The following is an 11,424-nucleotide window of genomic DNA, read 5'->3' on the forward strand; positions in this document are numbered from 1 at the left end:
TAGTTTTTTTAAGTCTGGGGGCAGCTGTAAAAATCATGAAGGTAGCTCAACAAGTGGGATAAGTTATCAGAGTCCTCTTTGGTGAGGATCTTGTCCCCTGGACTTGTTGTTAGAAAACCCTGCCCCATCATATTCTTTTTTTTTTTTTTTTTTCTGTGATAGTCTACATGTCTTCTCTTTATTTCAGTGCAAAAACCAAGAGTCCTTTAAATGCCAGCTGCCTGATGATGATTTTTGCTAGTGCTTGGAAAGAGATGATTGATTAATTGGTTCAATCTCTGCACATTTTTACAAATTTGTCTTTTAAACTTGGGGGAGGTATGAACTTTTTGGCTACTTGTGGGAATTAAAATTACTGTTACAGTCCATGGCTCTGGTTGCACACGCTGCCATGCCTCACCAAATAGCTGATACCTGCCAGCCTGCAGCACAGCCAAGAACTTGCTGTTACAGCTCTTGATGATGAGTGTTGCCTGCTTGCCTGCCTGCACTCTTACTCTCGAAGATCAGCAAATACTTTAAATCACAGACTGCAGAAGAAAAAAGCAAAATTCAGAATCCCTTTAAGGACAGTTTTCTTGTTTACAATGACCATGGCCCGAAACAGTGTGCCTCGGCTTCATCAACAGATCTGCAGAGTGAGCGAGCTGGGTTTTGCTGTCCGTGTTTATAATACTTTGCATCAGATGTGTAGATGATTTAAAAAAAAAAAAAAGAAAAAAAAGAAAAAAACACAACCAAAACTTGATGTGGATTGAAAGTTGGCTGCATAAATATTTTCCATATAAGCTTATTAAATATTCATTGATGTTGAGTTGCTTAAAGTGATAACTTGACTACCACATCTGAAACTTCTTCTGGGAGGATTGAATATTGCAGCTGCACTGAACCTGACTGATTTCAGTTGGGTTCTGCATGGGTGCCTGAGTCCACCTGCACAGAATAAATACATGTATAACTCCAGTTTTGAAAAGTAAGATTCCATTTTGCAGTGTGGAGGTTGAATTAAAGAACTGCTCGGACCCATCCTAGGTAGAGGTGGAGCAGTGTAATGAAGGCAGTGTTACTGTCAGTACTCGTGCACTCACTGATTCTGAAAGACGTAACCGCTGTGTAACAGCAGGGAAGGTGCAGAATGCAATAACATCTTCTAATGTTTGGGTTTATTGATTAGTGTGGCCATTTCAAATGCTATGCTTGCAGTTCATGTTTGCTTATCTTCATTTGTTACTTGCTAAATTTTAAATTGTGTAATTACTGGAGATGGCTTTGTAGTTTTGTTTTTTTTACAAAATTTCATACCTGTCTTCAACCAAGTGAAATTAAAAGAAGGGATTAACTTGAACTTCATGATATTTTAATGATTTTTTTCACTGCTATGAGTTGGTTTTGCTCCCTGTAGTCCCTGTCCTTTATTGCATTAGTGCTGCAGTACAATATTGGCGGGGGATACTGTTTTATGAACTACCGTGTCTCAGTATTGCTGCTGTTATTCATCGTTTAAATAAACATTTCTGCTTTAGCTGGCTGAAGGACACTTCACCTTTAGCCAGTGTGTAAAGCCAAATAAATATTTAATCCATACCTTTATAAAAAGGGCATAAGCAGAAGAATAATCCAAGAACTCAAGGATTAGGACTGGAGCACAAAGTAACTGCAGGAGTTGCATGCAGCAGGGGGCTTCAGAGATACGTCCTGTTTCATTATATACTCTGTTTTGAAAGTTACAAGGCAATTGTTTTAAGCTCATCAGATTTAAACTTTACATTTATTCTGCCAACTAGATACAAATTATTTTTGCAGAATGTGGCTTTAAGTGCTTCCTCTGGAGTGCTCTAGGTAAAAAAATGACTTCCCTTTCCCCCTCACTGTTTGATGAAATACAGACTTTTCTCAAATATTTAGTGGTTGTTTTAATTCTGCTATTAACAAGTCACTTCTGTATGAAAAGTCACAGGAACACTTTAATACTGCTACCGGAGTTGCTGGCAGCTTCGAAATGATTCCCCTGACTCGTCCCGTGTGGTTTGATGGTTGCGTCTCCCGCGGAACAGCGGGGTGTGGGTGGCCACAGCGTCTCGGAGCAGGGGTTCGCTGCCGCTGAGCCCTGCGAAGCTCTGTGGCTCGAAGGACCGAGCAGGGACGAGTGGAGCCCTCCTGCTATGGATGTTACCCTTCGCTTTGGGGCTGGAAGGGGCTTTTCTACAGAGGCAGCTTGGCTGTTAATACCCCTGTAGAACATCTGGCAGTACAGAAATCCTTTTGATAAGGGATATAAGAATTGCTGACACATTTAGCTCCTTCACCCTATTGTACTGTTTTCTTACCTTTTTTAAATAGAGTACTACAGACAAGACACACCGGATGAATTTGTGTTTTATCCACTCTGTGATCATAAAAGCAGGTGCTGTGGTATCGGATCTGTGCCATTCAGAAAATAAATGTTCCAGCAAAAACTTTTGTCAGTGTCATCCATCATGGAGGGATTGGTCTGTGCCGGAGTCAGATGCAGCCTTCCAGCAGCTCAAACCTACCGCCTGCCCTTATAGCGCTGGGATGTATGTATCCTGTGAAGGGGGGGGAGGCTGCAAGAATGAGAGCGCTGCTGGGAAAAGCGAGGGGAAGAGGAGGGTCACCAAATGCTTCTGTAACTCGTGATCAGCCCTGTGCCTGCCCTGATCTCCCTCGGGGGAAGAGGGGACCCTGTGAGAAAATGCCTCGACTTAACAGCGTCCCTGGGCATTGCCCACAGCGCGGTGTTGGCAAGTCTCTGGTCTCACAAGTGCGCCGGCCCCACCGGGCTCACTCGGTGCCATTGCTGGGTGCGTTCTGGGCCTGTGGGTCTTCTCTAAAGCACCTGTGCTACCTTACACGTTAGTGTAACTCCGTTACACGTTCATACAACGCTGTGGCTATAACACGTGGCAGAGGGGGGTGTCTGGCGTGGGGGCGCGGCTGCGGCCGGGGCAGCGTCTGTCCCCGCCGAGCAAAGGTGGGGCTGGGTGGGCGATCCGTGGCCGTGGGGCTGGGGTCGACCCTCTCCTCGCCTGTCCCGAGCCCCACAACTCGCCTCCCCGCCGAGCCGAGCGGCCGCCCGCGCTCGCTGCCGGCGCGCAGGGGCCCTGCCCACGGGCGGGGCGGGGGCCGCGCTCCTCGGGAAGTCCCGCGCGCGACACAAGCGAGTTCAACATCATCAGCCGCGCGGTGTCCGCTCGGGGGGCCTGGCAGGCACCTACCGGCTGCACAGGGACTGCGAGACATTTTCGAGCGGCAGGAAGGTACATGTGCGTGTGAGCTACATCAGGAAGATCCAGGAGAGGTTATAGGACCTTTGAGAAATCCGAGTTCCTGCAAATACCGAGTTAACGGGGCCGGGACCGCATCCGTTTCAGGCCTTTTATGGGTTTCCTCCCCCGCCTTGTTTTTCCCGTTTCCCGTTACCGACGCAGCTTTACTGCCCGAGGCGTAACCGGTGACGGAGCCTGCGCCCCCGAGGCAGGGTGGACGGAAACCCACCACCACAAGGGACCAACTTCCAACAGCGCCCATCGCCCACCGGCGTCTCAGACCCGGGCGGACCGGGGCCGGGTGCCGTAACGGCTGGCTGTTCCCGGGCGGGCCGGGCTGTCCCGAGAGGCGCGGGGAGCGCTGCACGCCGGTGGCGGGCGGCGGGGCTGCGGCTGGCTCAGGGACACCCCCACCTCCGCCGCCAGGGGGCGCACGGAGTGCGGCGGGGCACTGCGGCGGGCGCGGGACGGCGACGGGAGTGACGGCGGCGGCCGCCAATGGGGAGCGCGGGGTGGGGCGCCGCCATTTCGGGCCGCACCTCCGCGGCGGTTCGCTGCGCGGCGGCGGTGGTGACGGCCGGGGCTCTCCCCACTGCGGCGCGGGCGGAGGGGCGCCATGCGCGGTGGCGGCGCGGCGCAACGCGCCGCAGGAGCCTGCCCGCTCTTCCCGCTCGCCGCCCCTTGCTCCCGCCCCCGCGGCCGCGCTGCGGGGCGGAGCGGAGCGCGGCACCGCCTCGCCCCGCCGGCCGCCGCGAGCTGGGCTGCGGCGGCGCCCGCGGCCGCTCGGTGATGGCAGCGCGGAAGAAGCGCGGGTGGCCGCGCGGCTGCTAAGTAGGGCAGCGGCGGGGCGGGGGCGGCAGCGGGGCCGTCGCGGCGGCTGCGCCATGCGGGCTGGGCGCGGGGGGCCGGCCGGGAGACGGCGCCGGGGGCGGCGCGCCCTGCTGCCCGCCGCGGGCCCCGGGGCGCCGGGGCGCTGAGCAACAGTTGGCCCCGCCGCCGCCGCCGCCCAGTATGAAAGTGTGCCGGCGGAAGGCGCTGGCGCTGTGCCTGGGCTACGCGCTCCTGCTGCTCCTCGCCGCGCTCAACCTGCTGGAGTACAAGTGGCGGCGGGAGCCGCGGCGCTGCGGGGAGCCCCCGGCCGCCCCGCGCCAGCGCCCGCCGCCGCCGCCGCCGGCCGGGAGCCGCGGTCCGGCGGGCGCCCGGCGGCAGCTGGTCTATGTCTTCACCACCTGGCGCTCGGGGTCGTCCTTCTTCGGGGAACTCTTCAACCAGAACCCCGAGGTCTTCTTCCTCTATGAGCCGGTGTGGCACGTCTGGCAGAAGCTGTACCCCGGGGACGCCGTCTCGCTGCAAGGGGCGGCCCGTGACATGCTGAGCTCCCTGTACCGGTGCGACCTCTCTGTCTTCCAGCTCTACAGTACGGCGGGCGCCGGCAAGAACCTCACCACGCTGGGAATCTTCGGGGCGGCCACCAACAAGGTCATCTGCTCCTCGCCCCTCTGCCCGGCCTACCGCAAGGAGGTGGTGGGCATGGTGGACGACCGGGTGTGCAAGAAGTGCCCCCCGCAGCGCCTCAGCCGCTTCCAGGAGGAGTGTCACAAGTATCGCACGCTGGTCATCAAGGGTGTCCGTGTCTTCGACCTGGCCGTCCTCGCCCCACTCATGCAGGACCCAACCCTGGACCTCAAAGTCATCCACCTGGTGCGGGACCCCCGGGCTGTTGCCAGCTCCCGCATCAAGTCCCGGCATGGCCTCATCCGGGAGAGCTTGCAGGTGGTGAGGAGCAGGGACCCCCGCATCCACCGCATGCCCTTCCTTGATGCCGGCCACAAGCTGGGTGGAAAGAAGGAGGGGGGGGGTGGCTCGGACTACCATGCCTTGGGTGCCATGGAGGTCATCTGCAGCAGCATGGCCAAGACCCTGCAGACTGCCTTGCACCCCCCTGACTGGTTGCAGGGCAACTACATGGCCGTGCGCTATGAGGACCTGGTGGTCGAGCCCATCAAGACCCTGCGGCAGGTGTATGGCTTCGTCAACCTGTCAGTCAGCCCAGAGATGGAGAAGTTTGCTCTTAACATGACCAGCGGCCCCGGCTACTCCTCCAAGCCCTTCGTGGTATCGGCCAGGAATGCCACGCAGGCACTGAGCGCCTGGAGGACTGCGCTCAGCTACCAGCAGATCAAGCAGGTCGAGGAGTACTGCCACCAGCCCATGGCCCTGCTGGGCTACGAGAGGGTCGGCAGCCCCGAAGAGGTGAAGGACCTCAGCAGAACGTTGCTCAGGAAGCCGCAGCTGTGACGGGGCAGTGGGCAGCCACCGACCGCCCTTGGGGGCAACTGAGGCCCTGGGGGAGAGGAGCCCCTCCAGCTGGCTTGAGTGAGGGGAAGGAGCCGGGAAAAGCAACCTGGTTTCTGATTTCCTCCAAAGACTGCTGAAGGGTAACATACAGTAATGTAATGATTTCTTTCTTTCTTGTTTTTTACCCCCCCCCTTCCATTGGATTAGATGCGATTAAAAAAAAAAAAAGAAAAAAATAAAGTGGAACTGATAATACGTGTAAAGCCCCTTTCCCCTTCTCTAAAATGCCAGGCAGTGATTCTGTACCAAAATATTGTTTATGGAGTTCTTGTGATTTTGAAGACGGTAACAAAAACTCTTGCACAATTCCTAACACAACTTATCTCCCTTGGTGCGGAGGGGATGCCCTTGGAAAGCATAGTGCTGAAAATCAGACTTTTGTATGAAAGCAAATGTTCAGACATGATAGTAATAAAAAAAACAATAAATGATATTCATTTTTATAATTACCTCAATTGTTTGGGAATTACAGTGTTGCTTATGTACAGCTGGAGGGGATGCTTGCTTAAAATAACAACGTGGACTTTTTTTAAGGGTATGGGTGGAGGGCTGGAGTGCAACATTTGACATGTTCAAAGATTAGGAGCTGCTCTCGCAGAAACAAGTACGGATCTCGCAAATGTAGTACAGGTTTTATGGCTGTGTCAAAGCAGGTTTCTATTTAACTATTGTCTTTTTTGTTGTGTTTAAGAAGTCTTTCAAATGCCACTGTATTAGTGTCCTAAGAGTTTTAAAATATTTGCCATCACAGCAGTATTTATTTTTGTCTTGACATGTATGTCCAGGAGTCAGTGTCAAATAGGAGTGGATCTACAGCGTGACAAGAAGTGCAGGATTTAAAAAGACATTTATCATACTGAATACATTAGCATGTGTGAAAACAAAAATAAAATTACATATATTCTATATATTCTATAGTGCTAACAATACGTACAATATTTAAGATACTTCTTGATGTTGATTGGTAACAGGCATAAGAGGGAAGCATAGACAAATGCATAAAATGATTTATTTTACCCCTGTGTCCAAGTGTCCGAGGGTATATTTATGTATGAGGAGGGAGGAAACGTACAGCTGTGTGTTCATAGCTGTAATGGAGCTTTTACGGAGCCAACCTAGCGTTTGATTTCAGAGCGCTGGTTAGATACGCGTTTCTTGTGAATTGTCATTGCTCTATGATGGAGCCAGATGGTGGTCTGGCTCTTTCTGGGAGCTTTGCATAGAGACTTTGTTCCATCGTTAAAACTTGATTAAAAAAATAAAGAGAGGTTTTACTACTTCTGCTTTTAGAATTTCCTGGAAAAGTCCCGGTTTATTAAAGGCAAAGTGGTGCGTTGCATATGAGAAGTGCAGACACCTCAAGTAGTTTTTAGTCTTGGCAGTGTTTGCTGATGCTCTTTGGAGGCTCATGTTGGAACTTGAGTTTTTAAGCAAGAGTGATTTTTGCCAAGCTGTTCTCTTAGGAGACTATAGACTTTTCTACGGGAAGTACATTTTACATTGCCTATCTGGGTGTTGTGCCTTCAGCAAATGTGAAGAGTATGAGTAGGAAAAAGGAAATTGATCTGTGAAAATAAATTGATCCAAACAGGACGATGATAAGTGTGTGTGTGTGTACGTGTGAAAATTTTAGTGATGTGTAATATGTCTATTTCCTGTATCAGTACTTTAAGTTAAACAGGTGATAACTGGCTACTAAGCTATTTGAGTTCTCGATGAATTTTTGGCATTAGATGTTGAACTTACTCTGAAAAGGAAACACATTTAATAAACTAGTTAAATGATGATTGCATAAGGCTGCTTATACACTTGCTGAACGACTGCATTGCACATGTCCATTCCCTCAGTTCATCTTCCACCATCAGTACAAACAACATAAATAATATCTGTCAATGGGAGATCTTATAATTGGCCTATTAGCATGTATTCCCAAATTCCAGGTAGCAGTGCTAAAAATGGGAGGGATAGCTAATTTGGTATTTAAAATACAAGTGAAGGTACTTGTGGTGTTGTGGAATGCGGTATTTTGTGTTACCACTGTGCGTATTCTGGTGCGGTGCTGAGTGGATTTTGGACGTCTGGGTTTGGGCTATACCCCGTGGGTTTTTTTCTTTTATTCAGTCGGGGTGTCCTGGGGCAGTGCTTGAAAATCTGATCTGCTTATAGAGCATGTCACTTACTTGTGATCCATCCACTGCTCTATTATGAAGCTCCCCTGCTGCCCACCGCACGGTCCTGTCTGCCTCGTAACGGCCGCGCGTGGTGTTTGCCGGCGCTGCTGCCGGCAGGGCGAGCAGCGCCCGGGCAGCTGCAGAGCCTCTCTGCCGGGCGGTGTGCTGCCCACGGGGAAGCGAGCCCGGCTTCCCCTCCAGACTGGGACCCTGCGCCGCGATTTCGGCTCCCGCTACTTAATAATGAAACTTTGCTGCAGTTCCTATATGGGGCTTTCTCATGACAGTGTGTTACAGCATGAACTCTTTTGAATTTCGGGGGCTGAAGCATGGTGCAGAGTTCTTTGGTCTCTTCTGGGAAAGTCTGCCGGGTGAGTAAAGTGAACAGGAATTAATTGCCTCTGGGAGTGTGAAATAGATGAGCCAGATTGACTTAGCTTCCAGAAATATCCTTTGGATTCTAATTATATTAAAAAGCTCATCCTGTTTTTCTGAGAGAGCACTCGCTCCTCTTCTAATAATGGTGCATTGCAAGCATCTGCTTCTCTTTGCTGATGTGAACGGTGTGCCACTAGAGCTACAGCATCTGGATCTCGTCCGTAATTTGAGCTCCACCTACTACATTGCAGCAAGGAATTACCCAACATACTGTACAATTGTACCTGGGCATGTTTTGGTGGACAGAAGAAGTAAGGCAAAGCTTATTTCATGGAAAAAAAGGACTGCAACTTTTGTTCGGGTAAAGCCTGGGGAGAAGTGAATGGGACTCTGCTTGTGTAAAATGCTGGTGGGCTAAGCCCAACATTCAATACTGCTCCATTAAAAAAAAAAAGTGTGTGAAAAACTGGCAGTTAAAAGAGGCCATTTTTATATTCAGATAAGAGGATTAGAGGAATTAAAAGCCAAACATAGTTTAAAAAAAACACTTCTAAATGTAGAAAATTATAGAAAAAAATATCAGAAAGATGAGGAACATGGTTACAAAAGACCTCTGCCTGTTGTGAGGAGGGACATCTAACGGAGGTCAGAATACTTACTTGACCCTTATGCTTAAAAATAGTGCCTGGGTTTGCTTTCTGTCTGATTTAATAATTACAGTGTGCTGCTGCAACTGAAGCTAATGCTTGTATCACCGAAGAATCAATAGCACACGCAAGGTACAGGGTGCACTAAGTTGCACTGAACTGGGAGGGAGACTCCTTTGAAGACTTGGCACGTTGTTTTGATGGAACAGAAAGGCCAGTGTGCAACTACCTGTTGTGTTCTGCTGTGAACAAATGCAGAAAATTGTACAAGTATTGTAAATGGTAATGATCACTCAGTGCATGAAAACACAGGAAACCCCTCTGTCCTCCACTGAATCAACTTAAAACGCAAGACCTGTAAAAGTGTGCAAGTTGTTGCAGCTGACCTAACTGCTGACAATGAAAAAAATGGTTAAGTAAAGTATTGTTTGGTCTTTCTAACAAAAGGAGGAAGTTCTTAATTTTTCCGATCACTTTGTAATTGGTCAGGTGTTGAGCTTCGTGTTCTGACTGGGAAGAGGAACATAACTGACTTAATTTAAAACCACAAGCCTTGTTTTTCAGTTACAATTTGAACTCATGTCTCCAGAGGTGAGATACTGGTGGTTATAATCAATTCTGTAACAAGTGTTTTTTATCCCGCAGGCCCTGCGAAGAGTGTGATTATTTTTTATTTCCCCCTTCATTTCTAACTGCCGTGGTGTGTTTCAAGTGTCCTTGAAAGTGAAGGGTTTTTAACGTGAACTTTTGCACACTGCAAGGCACGGTCTTAGAGTCTGTGTTACAGTTTTGCTCCTGTGCATCCCTTTTAAGTGCAGACACGCGTCTCTGGAGCGGTGAATGCCAGTTGTGTCAAATTGCGTGGGGCTGCTTAACATGAACAGACTGCACGTTGGGCAAATGCTGTCTGTGTTACTTAATCAAATGGATCAAAAGTGTTCTTATTCTAGTGCCATTTCAATTAAGGGTGTTGTACCAGGATAAATATTACTCTGCTGGAAGTATGCGTATGAATAAGGCAAGCAGATTTAATTTGGAGCCTGTGAGTGAACCCGAGACTGCTTGCCACTGATGTGTCCAACTTCAGTGGCCAGTGCTTTCTGCTAGTTATCCTGGCACCCATTGGCTATGGTTTACATTTTATGTCAGAGCAAGATCTTATGAAAATGTGCGCATATTCTAAAATAAAAAAATACATGGAATAATATTTTAGCAATATTCGTTACATTGCACACATTTAAAAGTAAGGTTTATCTGGTTTATTTGGATTCACTGGTGTCAAATGAGTTCTGTTAATGTGTTTAAATAAGAGCTCTTGGCTTATGTCATTGTCATGACATCCATCATTCTTCACATAAGTTATCAGTTCTGCAAAGAAAATGCATAGATTCTGTACAACACAGACTGTTTTAACTTTGCAAGTTGGAAAATTTCCTTGTATTTATTTTTCTTTGAGACTTGGGGTGCCCTGCATCATGAGATCATGAAAGGATCGCAATAATGGGCCTCCGTTATTGAGTGTTTAGTGTTTGGATCAATGCAAATCCAATGAGAATCAGCGCAAAACATAAGGTGTCCTGTCGTCTCTTGATGCATGAAGAGCCAACATTCCTCAGACACATCAATACTATGAAAGCTATGAAAAGAAATAATTCGTAATATAAAAGGCATTGCAAATGGGAGAACTAGGATTAAAGAATCATCTGCTTCTGCAGTGAAACACAAACATGTAAAATGCATGTAAAAATATATGGCATATTCCTTCGCAGAAGAAAATTCTGTATCTAAGGGACCCATGTACACCCACTGATGTGGGTGAGATCCCTGGTGTCCACTTCAATGGCTGATACAGGAATATGCTTGTTATAAGCAGCGTGGCAAGAAGGGAATTGAAGTCGAGCAGTAGGTTACCATCGCTTTGTTCCTATCAGAGGAGCTGGTGAGTAGCCAGGACAGCCTGTGGGTCTTTTAGTATGAGGTACCACAAACTTGTGTCTGGATATAATGGCATTATTCTGATGGGAGTTTGAATGAAAATAGAACTTCCCTGCTGAAAAATGAGATGAAAATCAGGTTGGAGGAACTCCCCAAATGAGAAATTATTAACAAAGCAGTGTGAGCAAGGAAGGCTGGCAGGAGCTACTGAGCAACCTGTTTCCAAAAGCATTAGTGGAAGCTGAAGTTGCTAAGTGGAAGGGACCCTGAAGCTACAATTTTAAGGGCTCTGAAGATACGAGTAAGCTTTAAGTGGGATTTTCAAGCATACCTTCACATGTTATTTTCATTGGAATGGGAATATTGTGCAGGAGTCAGTGGGAGTTATATTTCAGGGTGCCTCTGAAAATCTTGGCCTCGTAAACTCGTATCGGAAGGGGCCTCAGGAGGTTTCTGGTCCAATCTCCTGCTCAAAGCAGAGTCAGCTTACAAGATCGAACTAGGTTGCTCCAGGCTTTATCCTGCTGGGTCTTGGAAGCCTCCAAGGACAGAGACCGCGCAATCTCCCTCAGCAGCCTGTTGCAGTGCTTGATGGTCCTCGTGGTGAACCGTGATGCTTCAGCAAAATTGGCCCCAGATCACTAATTT

General features: G+C 48.9%; 1 protein-coding gene across 1 annotated transcript; it reads left to right on the forward strand.

Moving 5' to 3' along the window:
- Positions 1-4,298: 4,298 nt before the first annotated feature.
- CHST2 (carbohydrate sulfotransferase 2) lies at positions 4,299-6,160 on the forward strand (the record flags this gene model as incomplete). Its single annotated transcript, XM_082003645.1, has 1 exon — positions 4,299-6,160. One exon carries the CDS (start codon positions 4,299-4,301, stop codon positions 5,583-5,585), a length of 1,287 nt encoding a protein of 428 aa, XP_081859771.1. The 3' UTR covers positions 5,586-6,160.
- Between the last annotated feature and the right edge of the window lie 5,264 nt (positions 6,161-11,424).

Source organism: Phaethon aethereus, assembly GCF_964289735.1.
Source record: "Phaethon aethereus genome assembly, chromosome: 9".
Classification (NCBI taxonomy): domain Eukaryota; kingdom Metazoa; phylum Chordata; class Aves; order Phaethontiformes; family Phaethontidae; genus Phaethon; species Phaethon aethereus.